This window comes from Parus major, chromosome 9 (genome assembly GCF_001522545.3).
Source record: "Parus major isolate Abel chromosome 9, Parus_major1.1, whole genome shotgun sequence".
Lineage (NCBI taxonomy): Eukaryota > Metazoa > Chordata > Aves > Passeriformes > Paridae > Parus > Parus major.
The window spans coordinates 1,263,187-1,280,486 of record NC_031778.1 but is presented as its reverse complement, the minus strand read 5'-3'; the positions used below and the strand labels follow the sequence as shown (position 1 = coordinate 1,280,486).

Below are 17,300 nucleotides of genomic sequence, written 5' to 3'. Positions count from 1 at the left end.
CCTGGTCCATCTTGACAAACTTCACTTGGTTTGCACAGAACCCTCCCCTTTTGCCTGTGAATGCAGCCTGAGTGCTGCCTGCTCAGGACTTGGACACAGACACCTGTGCCACTCTCTGGTTCCCTGATACGTTTTGTATGAGTTTTGAAGCTTCACATTATCAAGATAATTCTTCATGGCATCAGGTTTTTCACACTTTATCTGTATGGATGCATTAAAAAAAGAGTTTGTGTGGCATTCTTTTGTGAGCTTGTCTTGCTAGAATTATCCATCTGCTTTTGTATTGTAATGACATAAATCCTAAGCTTGGGCTAGGACTAACAGCAGTGTGAAACAGAGTTTTAGTTCTTGCACATATTGGCTGTAGTACTAAATGTTGGTGACTCCCTCTGTTCCTGTGTATGGGATTTGTTGCCATATTTAGTGAAATTTATCAGGGCAGAGGTATAAAATATGAAAAAAAATCTGCTTGAGTTAATTGTGGCTTCACTTTAGTTTTTGACAGAACGTTGTTCCTTGGTGTGGCCTGGCTGCCAGGGAGGGACAGGTCAGGTCAGAACTTCAGAGAGGCCAGGCATGACTGTGGCACTGAATTTCAGTGTTAGCCAGAGATGGGCACTGGGAGGTGGCAGGAATGAAGCATCTATCTGCATTAGGCACTGTGCTAATAGTGATAGTGGCCTGTCCAGCAGTGCTGTGCTGTTGGGGAGGCTGATGGGCTGTTTCAGCAATCTCTGCTAACTTGTCTTTTAACATTTTTGTATAGTGCTTGCTTCTTTTCTACTTGACCTAGTTTATGCTTTACACGTTAAGTCAGTTCCTATGCTAAAAGCCTTCGTTCTTCTGCTTCCTTGATGGTTTTCTATTGCATTGGGTCACCATCCCAGACTACTGTTTTATTTATTTGTGGTCATGTCTTTCATCTAACCTGCTTCAGAGCAAATTCTTATTTTTCATTCATTTAATTCTTCCCTGCAGCATTAGTTTGGGAAAAGGTGTAATGGCTATCTTGGGCCATTCTTCCTCAAGGATTGAGAACTTTCTCATGCTTATGAAGTGTAGTTTTGGTGCAATATGTCTATAAGGACTTTTTTTTTTTTGCCAGGAAAACTAATCCCAAATGCAGTAGCAGGTCTTGAGACAGCAGAGAATTGATGAGCTTGGTAAGATCAGAGAGGAAAAACTGATCTCTAGTAAAAGCAAGCACAGCTTTCAAGGCACTTAGCAGAGGTATAGAGCATTTTAAGTAACACAGATAAATACCTCCCTGGAGCTTTTGCTTTTTCATCTAAGCACAGATCAGAGAACAAATAGGAAAATGTGGGGGCAAAACCCAAATGCTTTAAAGATGCCAATGAGCATTTTTCAAGCTGAAGGTTACTTTTGACAGTGAAAATAACAGAAGATGTGCAAGGGAAAAGCAGTGAAGCCATGTGTATAATAAGGGAAAAGAATAAGATCAGAGGGCTGCAGAAGAGTTTTGAATTGACTGCTGACTTGGTTCTTATAAATGATTTATTTTTATTTGTTCTTGAAAAACATTTCTAATTTGTTTCTGTGCTAACACACTGAAAGTTGTTCATTACTATCAAACAAAGGTTTTCCAGACAGTGTATGAGCAAAAAGTGATACTTTAAGACCCTTAAATTTAGTTTTAAAAGTTCCAACCGTGGTAACTGCATGAAATTATCATATCAGTGGTATTCCAGCTGGTTTTGAGTTTTATATTAATGGACTAGGTCGTAACCCCAGAATTGCTTTATATGCAATCTATAGTACTGGCACATATTCAGTGCAGAATTTCTGTATAATGAACGATGTGAGGTGTCAGAGCAAAGCTAGGGGAATGCTTGATTATTTTTTTTTGAAATGTCACTTAAAGTTGAATGGTTGGGTAGTTCCATACTTGCACAGAGAAATTTGCTTTAATCATAAGCTCATGTGCACCTCTGTGTCCTGAATTGCCATCAATACCAAGTGGAGTTCCAGCTTCAGACAGTCTTTGCTTTGTTGTGCCTATTTATTGAATTCAAAGCATAAGCAAGCGAGTATTTATTATAAAAATAGCTCGTAGTCGTCATTTTGATGTCAGGTCACTGCACTGAACTGATAGCTGCTACACTGAATTTACACCTCACTGCTGCTAGAAGTGATCAGGTGGTGCAGCCTCAACAGCCCATCCCATGTACTGAAAGTGTTGGTGAGGACAAGCTCTGCAGGTCTGGCTGTGACCTCTGTCAGCACTTTATTCAGTGCTAACGTGGTGCAGCTTTTTGGTTTCAGGTAATAATAAGCTAATGAATCATGGGGTGCTTTTTTTGACCCAATGGCACAATTAGGTTCACAAGATGCACTTGAAGTATGAAGGGAAATGAAGGTTCAAGACCAAATTTGTGAGTTGCTCCTTATTAAAGCTCTACAAGGTCAAGCTCAAAAGCTTTTTTTCACCTGTTCTGCAAAAATTTGGAGGGTAACATCATGTAACTTGCACAGCTCAGACTGTTGCCAGGAGTGCTGATAGTAATGTCTGTGTTTTTATTCAGTTCTACTCCTGTAGCCATGTCATGTCCATTGAATTAAAATTATGATTTATATCAGCTGCTCTTTGCATCATGTCTGTGTAGGTACTTGTTTCATGCACAGAAATCTTTGTTAAGCCCATTGCTTTGTCACTGGAACTGTTGCCCTATCAGTTACTAATCCAGATGAACATGCCAGCAGGTGTTTTCTTTAATCACTGTCATTTTTCACAGATTTGAGAACAGCAAGTTCATGTTCAGTAACCGGTACAGGGATGGGATGAATGACACTACATGCCACTGAAGGTTATTTGCTAATACCTCAAGGAGACTTTAGGAAGAAGATCCTGCCCATGAAACAGATGAAGTGACACTTTTTTCTGTGCAAGGAATATAAATGCCACACCTTTATTTCTCTCAGGGTTGAGGCTTCAGTGTTTGTTGCAGCTGCAGACTGTGAACCCTCTGTTATCTGTAGCTTGTTTGGGGCTGTGCTGAGCAGAATGGCCTTCCTGTGGTAATAATGGATAATTCTGGAGCAAACACCCTTTTAGGCATCAAAAAGGATTCTCAAATAAGTGTGTGGACAAAGGGGAAGGTGAATGTATTTCCCAAAGGCTGAGACTTCCTTTGGCCTGACAGCATTTGGTAAATCATAATCCTCAAGGTATGAAGTGGCAGCCATGAGCTGCTTGTCTCCTAGTCCAGTTTCCTGTCAGCACAGGAAGGTCCTAATAAAATCACATTTGTGCCATCATTGCCCTGTGCCTTTTTTCAGACCTTATTTTCCTATTCTTGCTTGACCTTTGCAACATGCAGCAGTTGTCAAATTTTTTAAGATTGTATTTTCTAGTCTAGAAAAAGACACAGTCATTTCTAGGGGTAAAACATGAGTGGAGAAAAATTCTCAGAAAAGCAGGCATACATGAGGATGGAATTATGACCCCAAATTTCCTTTTCAGTTTCCTTTTTTCCCTTTATGCTGTGTTCATTGCCACAGCGAGCTCCTGTCCTGGTGCGCTGCTGAGGCTCCTGCGCTCAGTTTGTGCATTTTGCTGTTGCAGTGATCACTGATGGAGCTCTGGACAAGACAGCCCTGACAGACGATGTGGGGAGCGAGGAGGATCTGTACGAGGATTTCCGCAGCTCCAACCACCGCTACGGCCACGCCGGGGGCGGCGGCGAGCAGCTGGCCATCAACGAGGTACGTGCTGCTCCCCACCTCCCACACAGCACAGGAACCGTGCTAAACCACAGCCAGGCTGCTGATGCCACAGTGGATGTGGCTTGAAATGACATTTACACCGTTTACAGCATGGCCCAGGCCTTCCATCAGGGTGCTGTCCCTGAGGCACTGCACAGCCTGAGCTGGTGACTCTCCTCTTGGCTGCTTTTGGTTGAGAAGTTTAAAAACATGCATGAACTTGTTGAAAAAAATCAATGAACTTGTTAAAAACATTAATGAACAGGTTCAGACTTGGAGAGTGTTGTACTGAAGGCATAATGGAAATGTTGAAAAAATCCCTGGTCTACCTGTTTCTTTATTCATAGGTAAGAAGGGTGCAAGGTTTAATACAGGTTTGGTCTTCACTGTTTCTTCCAGTTCCTCAGTATGTTCACTCAAGGGATGTGAAAGACCTGTCATTTTAATCACTGTTTATAGCTGTTTATTAAAAATGGTCACAAAATGGACAACTGGTCATGAGGTCTCACATTTTCATAAGTTTTGGTTCATCTACATTTCGGGATTAATTGTCCAATTACAGCTTCAGGTTATGAAGTCCCATCCTTCTTGTTTTCTCTCTTCAGTCCACCATTTTTTTATGATTTTGGGCCTGAAACTTATAATGATTGTCCTTGGTATGAAGCTAGGAAAGGAATTGTTTTGTCTGCCTACCCCTGTGAAGAGAGCTCACTAACACTTAATATGAAGCCCAGAACAACACACCTGGGGAAAAATATGAAAACTAAAACTTAAGGCATCAATATGAGTGAGCTCTTAAACTCCTACACCTTCTTTTTCTCTTTCTTCTACTCTGTTATGTATGCATGACTTTGCCAAGATGAGGAGGCAGGGATAAAAGAAGAATTACATTTTCTTGTGCTAAACTATAACTGAAACTCTGTGGCTCTCAGTGTGTGTGTTTGATACATCCAGTGGCTTCTGGGGTCTGAAAAAGCTCCAGAAAACTGCACAGTGAGGATAACAGCTTTTCTTCAAAAACAATAACAGCAAATGCTCTTCCACCAGTTCTGCCCCCACTGCTCAGAATCCCCACCTACAGCCCCGGGTGCCTGGGCTAAGGAAGGGTTTGCTTTATTTTCTTCCCCTATTGCTTACATCCAGGGGTTATCAAACCATGGCCAGAGCTATTTAATTTAAACTCAGCAGTCTTGAGCTGTTGTCATTGGCAAGAAAACATGAGCAGAACACCAGAGAATCTGGAGTTGTGTTCTTCCACATTTACCTGGTGTGTTTATGAGAGTCCCAGGCACCACAGGAGTCAATCCCAAATGCACTGAGTCTGTGGGAAGAGGATTCTGCTTTCCTCTCAGGTGCTTACATCAAACAGAATCCCCTCTCCCCTCTCCCTCTTCAGAAGTCTTTAAAATCAGGGAAAAAATCAGGCCAGCAGGCCTCACCATCTTGCATTTCTCTATTCATTATTATCAAGAATAATGGCTTTTCTTTCATTTCCTAAAAGTTCCTTTTATTAGAGCAAAATTCCATCACTTGTAATTAGGAAAGCAAATGGATGTGTCCAAAGCAGGTGTAATTTGTATAATCTATGAAGTATGTGGGGTTTTGTTGGCCAGTTGACTTGAAAGATAAAAGATTATTTTTGGCTTGTTCCCTAGAATCTTGCCTGTTCAGGAGCCAACAAAACCGAAGAACAAACAGTTCATTATTTACTTTGTCAACTGCTTCCTAGGGGTAATTAATCCATCACTTGCTTCCAGTGAGCCTTAGCAAAGCGCTGCCTACACAATCACTTCCTGGAACAAGAGATTACAGGAAAGTACAAAATCTCTGCAGTGAAACAATCTGTGAGATGGGAATTCCACAACCACAGACACCTTTAAGTGTTGGAATTGAAATATCTCAAATCTGGGAGCTGGACAGGCTTTTCCTTATCTTCTCTGCTGGACCAAAAGGTGGCTATTGATTAGTCCTGAGTACTTCCCATCATGCTGGGAGTGATGTAGGGTGAAGATTTCAATGTTCACTCATTCAGTCACATTTTGTGAGTAGTCTCAGCTTTGTTTTATTGTATTCCAAGTTGCCTTTTATTGGTTGTGGATATGGAAACTATGGTAACCACATTATTCTTAGCCTTCTTGGAAGAAACAGCTTTCAAATAAACAGAGCAGGCTGAAATACATTTTTAAGGCAGTTGGCAGACCAAGTGTTGCACTGAAGAACAAAACACCCAGCCACTGAGTTTTAGTTCATTTTGGATCAAGAGAAAATTATTATGAAATAAAAAAGAAACCTTTCATAAAACTGGAATAATTTATTGGCAAGAACACGAGAGGGATAAAAGAAAGCTGGGAAGGTTGTATAGAGCCCACATAAGAAGATCAGCATGAGAGTGTGTAAGAGCCAAGAAAAATCAATCAAAAAGTAATAATAAGGGTTTGGGATGAGAAAAGAGGCAGGGGAAGTAATTTTCTTGGGGCATCTGTTTGACATTCTTTCAAATGCTTTCTGGATGCTCAGGAGAAGAGATTTTTGTATTTAGATTGTACTTGGTAGACTTTGCTTTGTGTTCACTCCAGATATAGACCCCATCCTTGTATTTTATTGCATCCAGGGTCTCATTGGGTGAAAATGCAGTAAGAGAAAAATCTGTACTGCAAACACATTGTGATTCTGTCCTTCCAGTTCTCTGTGAATGTTATGTATAGGACAGATTCAGCTTCAAGCTTCATTAAATGTGTTACATGCAGCCTGAAATGGAGAAGATGAGGGATTAGGCATATAAAAACCTGCCTGCCTGGCTCTGGAGTGACCATGGTGAGGATAAGCTGTTTAGTTTTCCCCACTAAGTAATTGGCCTGGGTGAGGAAGCTTAGACCACTTTGCTTGGTAATATCTGAGGTGTCCTGAGGGTTTGTTGTGTCCTGCTGTGGGAAGGGCCCATGTGGCTCCATGCTTTGCAGAAATGCAATTGCAGTTCAGCACAGCCCTTGCAGCCCTCCATGAACAGCACCGTGCCCATCTTGTGAAAGCAAAGCTCCAAGTGCTCAGAAAATAACAGCAACACTCCCAATTTTTGCTTATCTCATACAGCTCTATGCCTGATAAGTTTGGAATTTGGTATGTGAAGTCTTGTTCCTGAGGAAAGGCACAACTCATTGGCTTCAGCAGGCCAGGATTTTATCCACGACACGTAACCACTGCTGCCTTGTGTTTTAAAGTGACAATATCATCGTGTCTCACAGATGTTTGAGCTACCCCGTGGTTGTTGACAAGATGCAATTAAGCTAATTGGTTCCAACATACATGTTTCTGATTTTACAAAGGCATTAATCCAGAAGAATGTTCAGAGTGGCACAAACAATGCATCTGCCATGTACCCAGGGCAACAAACACTGGAGCAGTACTCTCTCCATCTTACTGAGTCTCTAAAACATTATTCTGGTGCTAAGCTCTTTGACCCAGTGCTTCTCCCAGACCTGCCAATTTTATACAGGAGAAACTTATGAGCTGTTGGGGTTTTTTAAAGGAAAAAACCAAAACCAAACAGCAAAACCAAATCAAACCCCCAAACTCATAAAATGTTAATACAGATGAAATCAGAACAACTGATTTTGTTAAACAGGAATAATATCCTTCATAGCCTTTTTCACTTCATTTATCTTCATTCTAATTAACAGAAATCTCTTGTGTACTGTACGAGGGCAAATTTCATAAGACAGAAACCTTTTTAAATAGTGCCACAAAATATTGCCATTCCTTTTCTTTAAAAGAGTACAGAATAGATTGCAAAATCTGTGGTCACAACGGATTTCCAGACTGAAAACAGAATTACTGATGATATGGAAGCAATACAGAACATTCTTGTGTAATCTGGAAAAAGAGATTTATTACCACTTTTGATTCTTAATGTGAGTATATTGCTAAAGCAAACAGAAACCAGTTAACAAACACCTGCCAGAACCCACTGAGTTGGGATTTTTTTTTCCCCTTCTGGAGGGCCTGATGCTTGCTTTTGTGTCCCACATATTCCTGCAGCCAAGGCTGACAACTGTGCTCCAGAAGCAGCAGATATGATTTATTTGCAGAATATGGTATAAAGCTCAGTGCTGTCAAGGACAAGAAATAATGTTCCCCTGTGGACATAAATCTTCACTGCATCCTGATTTTGGTCCCAGGTGCTTGCATAACTTTGCTTAAATGTGAGAGTACAGAGTCAGAGTTGTGACTTCTTTTACTGCCTGGTGGATTTAGTTTTTAGGGTTTTCTGGTCTGCAGACTTTTAAGGCTGTTTCAGAGGGGTTTTTGCAATGGATTTAAAGCAAATTGGTATATTTGAATGCTCTGTGGCAATTATGTCTCATCAAACATCAGGATCAGTAGCTAAGTGGTCCCAGGGGTTTCCAGAGCCATATTTCTGCCTTCTACCATGGGCAGCTGGGGCTGCTCTGTGCCATTTTCCCACGTCCTCCTTAGCCCTGGGACTTGGCCATGCCCTGAGCAAGGGATCCTCCCTCAGCGGGCTGAAGATGCAGAGGATGTGGTGGAAGCTGGTGTAGCTCACTCAGCACTGAGGAAAGGCTGTCTTGTGAGGGAATGTCAGGGTTTTTTGGAAAGGTGGGAGAAATGGGATGTGTTTTCACACCTGCAGTCATGCAGTGAGGCCTTATCCATCCAAATGTTTGTTCTCAACCGTGGGAGATGAGGGCAGCTAGCTCATTGAACCAGGAGTTCAATCCACACACAGGTATTTCTATAAAACACCTTTTCTTTTGCTGGGCCATGCTTTCTCTAAACACCCCAATTAATCTGATACTCATTAGGAACAAATAAAAAACATTCAGTCTTGTTTTTTGGGGTAGGAATAATGGGGGGCTGTTAGAGTTCTAACTCCCAAATCAAAACTCTGTGGTGTGACAGTGCTGCAGGTGCATTAGGGGATGAGTGGGTTATGGGCTTGGTTTCTCAGAGAATCAAACTCCTCCTTCCAGGAGCCAAGCTGGAGCAGCAGAACAGGAGAGGCAGCCTCTGGCTTTCATCTCTTTGTGGGAATGGATGTGCCCCCACATGCACACATCGTGTTTGAGGAGGGGGAGGTACTGCCCAAACTTTCATCCCCAGCTGCAAAACAGAGCTAAATACGTCACTCAGAGGAGATAACTGGAGACAGAGTGATGGCTTTGGAGTTCTTACATCAGCCCTGCCAGCTGTTATATTGTAAAGACTAACAGCTTCTGTTAACGCTTGTTAATGATCTCTTGTGAGTATGGGGACTCAATAAAATGTCTGTTTTTGTCGGCATTAAATATGTTCCCAGTTACTTGGTGTGAAGAGGGGCTTGGCTCCACAAATAGTATTCCCTTTGGAGAAAAAATGATCCAAGAATGTTTTAACTCCTAAAGCTACTTGTGCCAAATCACCTCAAAGACTGCCTGTATTTTATCCAGCGTGTCCATGGGTTCTCACAACTCTGTCTGATGCTCCCCTCTGCTTAAAGACAACATGATGTGTTTACAAGAGGTCTCTTTATCCTGAAGAGAAATGTTTTGGCATCCCATTAAATGGGCTCCTTAACCTGTAGCAGTGGCACTGTGTCCTGTAGGGATGAGGGCTGTGTTGTGCAGAAGGTCTTGGCTTCCTGCCTGCCACTTTTAGCTCATGAGAGCCATTTACCACAGCACCACTGAGACCTTCAAATCCTCCTGTGGGGCAAGGCAGGCTCTAACCCCTCCAGGTCCTCGTGTTCTACCTGCTGAGGGCTCTCACCTGCACCTCACCAGGGTCTGTGCAATGAAGGCAGGAAATGTGCAGGTGAAGGGGAATGATTTCACTCTCCATGTGTAAAGTGGAAACCTTTCAAACCTGCCCTCTCTCTGATACAAAGAAGGAATTTAGCCTGTCCTCAGGAGCTCCTTGTTTGGCTTTCAGGGATCCTTGTTTGACTTTCAGGGATCCTTGGTTTGGTATCTAACTCTCCAGTGCTGTTTTATGGGAGGAAGAGCATTAGAAGCACTGCAGTATTTGCAGCCCTACAAAGATTTTAGTTCAGCAGTGTAATAAAATGATGTTGCCACTGCTTGAAACAGGAGCCTGATGGTGTGCAAAGTCTGTTTTGAAGAATCTTGCTGTTACAATTTGGTCTGCCAATGGCTTTATTTTAAAAGTAGTTTTGGGGATTTCCATGCCCCAGTTTACCAGTTCAAGAAACACCTGGGATGGATAACAGCGCAATAACCAAGTGGATATTGGAGTACAAAGATTTACTGAGAGAAGGGGATAAAGAAGGAATGTGAGAGAGTGGGAATGCTGGGTAGAGTTATTGCAGAGGTTATTCCAGGCTTAAAGTGTTTGCATAGAGACAGGGAAGTGAATATCTCTCATTTTATACCATACTTGTGTCTCGGGTTCCTCTCAGCATGGTTTTGATATCAGAACATTTCTTGGATTTGTTCTCCTCTCCAAACCCTGATCTGGAGCAGCTTTTCTCTGCAAAGAATTTTCCTAATTCTCCGAAGACAATTGATCCCAGTGGTGGAAAAATAAAATCCCTCCTGACTCTTTTGACCTTTCAAATAGCACTGTTAATCCCTCAGGAGATCTTCCCCATCAAGTAGGGGGGCCAAGACCCCTTGTCCTACACTTGATAAGTTGGGGGCTGAGTTAGCAAGAAATTTGGCCATGGTTTGATGGTGTGAAGGCACTGGCATATTCCTTGCAGTTTTATATTCCCACTCTGGTGAAAGCAGAAAGATCAACAGTGATAACCAAGCTGCTCAAGTGGAACCCTGCTCCTCCTGAGCCTCGTGGGAAGGCTCCCCCTCCCTCTGGGGCACTTGGGGCCAGCTCTCCTCGGTGCCCTGGGAGTGCTACTCTTCAGTCAGGTCACTCAGCCTGTCCTTGCAGCAAAATGAGGAAATGTTCCTGTGCTGACCCCGTTGCTCCCACCGGGAACACTCCACGGGCAGGGAACAGAGCAGCCTTTGTCCCCAGCAGTGGGGCTGCCCCGCACACCTCCTGTGCCACAGCCCTGTCAGGCTGTCCTGGGGGCCCCAGGGGACAGCCAGTTCAGCTTCTTCCTTCCAGTTTTGGATTACAGGCAGCAGTGACCTAGAAAGGTGTTGTGGGGGTTATTTTTTTTCAGTTCTTCTAGCTGATGTTATCTGTGATCTTTAGAGAAGATCCTGTTTCTGGCTGTTCCACTGACTCGCTGCTGGCAAGTCTTCATGTCAACAGGTTTTATGAAATGAAAGCAGGGTGTGTGAGCTATCCAATACAGACTGAATGTCCTGGTTTTTTCACATTCCTCTGTCCCTAATAGTTGCTTTGCCAGTAAAGGAGAGGGGCACCTTGTTCATTTTCTGCTGGGGCTTGATAACCCATATTCACCTTCCTGATTATCTTAACAACCACTTACCAAGTCTGCTTTTGAGCTGTATCTTTTATCTCTGTTCCAGCCCACATAGAGCCCAAATGACCATTCCTTGTTATTCTGTGTTTTCTGTGGCTGTCAAATTTTCAGCTCAAAACAGGATACCACAAAACCAAAAAGCATTCAAATAATGTCAACCTCTGCTTTCAATCACTACTGATGTCATTGCCAGCACGTCTGTTCCTCAGCCCTGTTACAGGAGTGGTCATTTTCTATTCTGACCCTTTGTAGATATTGCATTCAGGCTCTCAATCTTGCTGGTGTCCAAGATGCAGCATTCCCTGTCTTTCCATCTGTCTTACTACAAACCCCATTCAGCCTGTGTTCATTTCAGAGCATCATTATTGCAATATCCTTTGTTCTGCCTGTGTCCAATTTATGAATTAATGAAAATATCCACCTTCCTAGGCCACAGCCTGTATTTGCTTATCCCTGCTAGTTCCTTGCTCTGCCACACCTACCCTAACATGCTTTGTTTTGTTTCCCAGGCCATTGCTGTCTGTATCCCTCTCCTGCCACCCCAAAATCCCAAAGGCATGCCTAGCCCTAGCCCAGCACACCCTGGAGCTCTCCTCAGCTCCCAGGGTGTGTGGGATGTGTTGTGTCAGAAGTTCCTTTGGCATTGGAGTTCCAGGACATGCTGGGAATTCCCAGGTGCTTCAAACATGCTACCAGTTGCTGTTTCTACTCTTGAAAAGAAAACTTGCTTTAGGAGAATTTGGAAGATTTTCTAGATTTAGTAGAGTCTGAAAGCAAAAGACTGGTTGCTAAGCAGATTGTCTCTTTTTCTTTTCTTTCTTTTTTTAATTAATTGTAGTCAGGGGTGGCCAGTCTGAACTGCTGCTTTCCTTGCAGTCTCCCAGCGGGGCCATGCCTTAATCCATGCACTCCATAAGGAAATGGCCAGGCCCATTTTCTTTCCATTGAGAGTTACCTCGTGAGTCTCAGTACTGGAGCACAAGAACAGCTTGTAAAGTTTTGGCAGCACTGCATGAATAATCTGCCCAGGGAAGTACTGGCTGTAAAAGCTGAGTGGGCTTAAACCATGCGGTACGAGCTAGAGAAAGATGCAGTGGGAGTAACTGTGCTCTAGTAACACAGTGTCACACACTGTAAAAATTGAAAGCAAACTCTGACAGACTGTTTTCCGTTTTAGAAGTACATGATCATATGCAGCTGAAGAAGCTGTACTTGTTCTGATGTTTTCTGGCCGTGGCTCAACAGGAATGCTGTCCTTTTGGGAGGTGTTATCTGCAGTGTTACTGAGTGTTTAGTCAGTGCATAGCAGGGTTGGTAGCTGCTTAGTTTGAATGCTGGGAAAAGTGTGGGATAGTTGGAAGTTAAAGAAACTTGGTTTCCATGGAATGATTTGCAAGTACAAATGCTTGCCCCTTTCACAATTTCATTGTCAGCCTTTTCAGCTGCTGAGCTGTCATCCACTGAACATCCACTCAGCCTGGATTTTTTTAAAAGATGCATTTGAAATGGTTCATCACACCAGTGCTATAGATAGAAGTATTTTTATCACCTAATTAAAAAAAATAAAAGTCAACAGAAGCTTCTTCCCTAAGAAGTTCTTCAACAGCTCTGTATAATGGAAAGGTCAGTAATAATTAGGTGATTTTTATGTCAAAGAGAAGTTGAAGAGGGAGAAACATCCAGTTGTGTGGACCCAGGTGAATCTGGCTGTTGCAACATTAAATGTTTCTGGATGTGCTGAATGTGTTCTCTCCCTCTGCACTTGTTTATGCCCAGCATTCCAACAGCCAGCGATGCCAGCCAGAGGGACAGGGGAGTTCATATTTTTGTCTGTGGCTTCATTGGTGCAACAACAGAGAGGAAAGCTGCCTCAGAAGGTATTCCTCTTTAGGAATAGCTTAGGGAAGCTTGTAAAGGAGTTCACATTTGCATGCTGCAGGCTGTGTTTGCATGCACAGAGCCAGCAAACCCTGCAGCTGCCTGCCTGCTGTGTCCATGAGCTCTGCCCTGAGCTGGCAGCTGGGGCAGGAGGTGTCTGTGTGTCAGCTGAGCCCGGTCCAGGCTCAGTTCTGGCACTTCTGGCTTTGTTAATATTTACATAATATACCTTTCACCTTGTTGGAGGGAGAGTGTTGATAAATGACCCAGTAAGAGCTCTTTTTCTGTCTAGGGATATTTAGAGCATGGTTTATTTGTGCCTATAATACCAATGTATCCTTATCCTTGCCTTTAAGAGGAGTTGAATTTCTTGTTGAGTTTCTTGCACTTGTAGCAAGCACATTCCTATTTGTGACAAGGCAAGAATAGGAAGTCCTGGAAATGTGCTCCAGGATGGTATGTAGTGTTCTACTTGGAGCTTTACTTTCCCAGCCTGCTTACCAGGAGAGAGGAGAAAGGTGGGGCTGGTCTCCATACGAGCACTCTTGGTGGCCTTGCTGTGGGACACAAGCTCTTTGCTTTCCCAGCTGGATGGATCCTGCTTCACTGCTTGTCTCCTCAGTTATTTATCTGCTTGTTCTACTGGTACACCTGTGCTGCTTATTACAGTTCACATTTATGTGTGTGTGCCTTGCAGTTCCCAGTTCAGCTGTTACAATATGGAAACACCTTTTTCACTGGTAGACAGTGGGTTTGTCTGTATACTCCTGGCCACCTAAAAATGACACCTAAAGCAGTCCTCAAAAGCTTAGGCCTCATGTGCTGCATGGTGATAAGTAAAGACTGGGCAATATTTAGTATCATTTTGATGAAAAATGAAGGCATGTCTTTATTCTCTATTTTATCTAATATTAGATATTATATTAATTAATCTAATAGTAATGTTAATATTAGACTTGGGGGTTCTTGAATAACTCATTCCCCCTTGGTCACTGAGCAGCTTCTGGGACTGCAGCAGGGCTTTGTGTGTGTCCAGGCCTTTGAGGCTTTGCTGTGCTCACTGCTTGCTCTGTTTGAGTGGCAGCATTATTCCCATGGTGCAGTCCTGGCTGAGGATGGCTCTTAGAGGAACTGTTGAAAGGAAATTATTACAATTGCAAATTAGATTCCAGTGGAGATTGTGCAACAATTATTTGAAATATGCTCCCTCAGTGATAGTTATACAAAGTGAGCCCCACTGGATTACAAGCCATGAGGTAAAACTTGCAGTTATTTCATCTCTTGCTGATGCCACCTACCACGGAAGCATGTCTGATCAGTGAGGAATAAGAATGAGGCTTTATTTCCATGATGGAAAAATGACACATGATGTTTAGCAGAGAGCCCCCTCAGTGCAAACACTTGGAGTTACCATGGAAGTGACTCCTCCATGCAGCATCTCTGCCACAGACCTTGTGAGAGGGGATTCACTGTGTGGGGGTGGAAACAAAAGCCAGGTCACAGCTAGAGTCACTCTGCAGCTTTTGTCCTTGTCCAGATCAGTTTCTCTTCACTGAGGGGTCACAAGGGTGAATGCCACTTAACATCAATTGTGCAATGCTCCAAGATGTACATGAGGAAAATGTTATTTGTGCCCAGCAATGTAGTGCAACTTGGGTCTGCACATCAGAAGAGCAAAGGAACAGAGCTGGGGCTTGGGGTGTTTCTTAGACACCACAGAGTTATATGAAAATGTACCTTTCACTACAATTTTGTGCCTTTTTTCCCCCCCTGCAATTTCTTTGTGGCATCAGTTTCCCCTGGACTTCTTTTTCCAGGGGAGCTCAGAGCAGCATCCAAGAAGTGAACTGCTTTCCTCTTTCAGATGTCCTCAAATTTTCTGTGGTTTTACCTTCAAATCTTTTAGCATGTTCATAAGTGGCAAAAATTTCAGGAAACTGGGGGAGAATTATATAATGGATTTTAGAAACTACCCCATATTCTGCAGTACCAACAGTGTAGCTCTGCTGGCCTTGTTGAATCACTGGAGTATATCCATTTCTTTTCAGTCTAACTATGTGCTTGGAGAAGATAGTAGCTGCTGTGCAGGTTTCAGAGAAGTGGGTGTGATCATGCTTTCCATTCACCATAATTAGCTTCTCCTGAAGATCTACATCCCACCCAAATCTTGCTCGGTGGCTTATATCCAAACTCAGTCAGGCATAAAAAGCCTTCAGAGCCAGACAAGATTTGCAGAATGCCCAGGAGCTGAACAATGCAATGATGCGAGTCAGCTGTGGACTTGAAGAACTTTGAGTAAATTGAAGTCTGCAAGCCTTGAAGTGTTCTGCTGTGGTGCACATGGCAGGGAGAAATAGTTTTTTAAAGCCATTAAATCATTGCAGGCCAAAAGCTCAAACACTGGTGAGCGTGGGCAGCCTGTAGATCCCAGCAGTTTGCTCTGTGAGGTTTTTCCTACAGGTCTTGAAGCTGCATTGAGAGCACAAGACCTCGTCCTATGCATCATTCTCCTTGTTCTATATTTAGGCTACAGACAAGGAGATTTGCAGGATCTTTATATTCATAAATGAGAAACTGAAATAATTCTTGATTTGATTTTATTATGACTAAGAAAGACAGCTATCTTAAACACTGCAGAAGCACAAGGAGACAATGGAAGTTTTGACTGGTCTCTCTGTATAGCCTCTGCTGAGGCTGGCACAACTTAAACCTTTCCCCATTTAAATATCTTACCTGCTGTTTTCCAGGATACATACAGCAGCTGTACAGATCCCCAAGAAACATTATGGGCAATGATGTGCTAACACCTGAAAAAAAAAAAAAAACAAACAGCTTTTTTGTTAGTTTGTTTCCCAGTTGTGAGAGAAGCTGAAAATGTCCCATTTGTACCCACATGGTGTGGCTGCTCCCACATGGCCCTTCCTGGAGATGGAGGCTACCAGAGGTGTTTTCTTTAGGGGGGGAACCTTGTGTTCTGCTTTCTGCTCCTAGGAATGTGTGTGGCCTTGTTGGAAACTTGTGTGTAAAGTGCAGAGTCATCCTCTTGGATAACTCCATCCTCCATCTGCAGCTCCACACACAGCTCCAGCCTTACCTAGCCCTAATTCCAAGGTCTGCATTGAGGCAATTTCAGGATTGCTGGATTTGTATCCCTCGGTTTCATGACAGGGAATGTGTGGCATAAGTGAGAACTGGAAGATGTGAAGTGTCAATGAAGGATGATTTGAATACTGAGTCCTCCTCCTCTCCTGGGAAGCGATTGCTGCTGGCTGTTGAGTAAGAGGTGGGCTCTGCTTTGCTGGCTAAAGGAAACACAAGGGCTGCAGTGGAAGAGCCTGTGCTGGGTGCTCTCCAAGATCTATCCCTAATCCTTCCGAGGAGGAGTCCCCTCTGTTCCTCACCCAGCACGGGTGGGAGATAGCTCAGCTGGGGAATCTGTGAGTGTAGCTGAGGCAGCTTGGTGCTCGGTGAACTCTGCAGTCCAGCAGCAAAAGTTCAGTTCATAAAAGCATGTTTAGGGCTCTGCAGAGCTGAATAAAGGTTTTTAGATTGCAGAGGTTTGGAGCTTTGCAGTGACTCAGACCCACGGAGGCGTTGGCAGAGGGAGCCAAGTCCTTTAGACTTTGTGGCTCCGGGATGCTGCCAGGAAGCCAAGTGCAGAATCCAACAGAAGCTGTTTCTCGTGGGCTCCGGGGGGAGCCAGGGCTGCGCGTCCCGTGCCCCTGCGAACACCCCGCACCTGTTGCACGCTCAGGTGTACGGGCAGCCGCCCGTGTGCCCTCACCTGTGCGGGGCCGGCCCCGCCCGAGCAGGGGATTTCCCTTCTGTCAGGACTCGCCTCTATTGCTGGCACACTGGGCGTGCGGGTGGAAGGATTTAGAAAAGCGGCCGCCTAATCCTGCGCTGCCCGTCCGTAAGCGGCTCCCGCGCACCCCTGCTCGCGTTGCTAAGGCCCGGTGTATCCTGGAGACGGAGCGCAGCAAATCGCGGCGCCGCTCTCTGGGAAGCGACATCGCAGCCGGATTGCAGAGCTCCGCCACAAGGAACCCCATGTCCTCCTCCTGCCGGAGCGATGGCGACGGCTCCTCGGGCACGGAAGACGTGGAGCCCCGGGGATCTGCTGCCCGGCTCGCCCTGAGCTGAGGGGGCGTTTGGCACACGTGCTGTGGCTGTGCCGAGCCCTTTAGACTTCGGCTTTTGAGAGCTGCAAACAGCTTTTGTTCCCGGCCCTCTGCCCCATCCTGCCCTGGCAGGCACTTAAGCTTTTTTTATTCCTTTTTTTTTTTTTTTTTTT

General features: G+C 44.1%; 1 protein-coding gene across 2 annotated transcripts in view; it reads left to right on the top strand.

Annotated features, from left to right (window-relative positions):
- The window catches only part of ARHGEF4 (Rho guanine nucleotide exchange factor 4), a 209,755-nt gene that overhangs the window by 163,084 nt on the left and 29,371 nt on the right, over positions 1-17,300 (top strand). For both annotated transcript variants that reach the window (XM_015637472.3, XM_033516791.1), the window contains one exon: positions 3,584-3,723. In XM_015637472.3, coding sequence (XP_015492958.2) covers positions 3,584-3,723 — 140 coding nt within the window. The remainder of the gene's footprint in view (positions 1-3,583; positions 3,724-17,300) is intronic.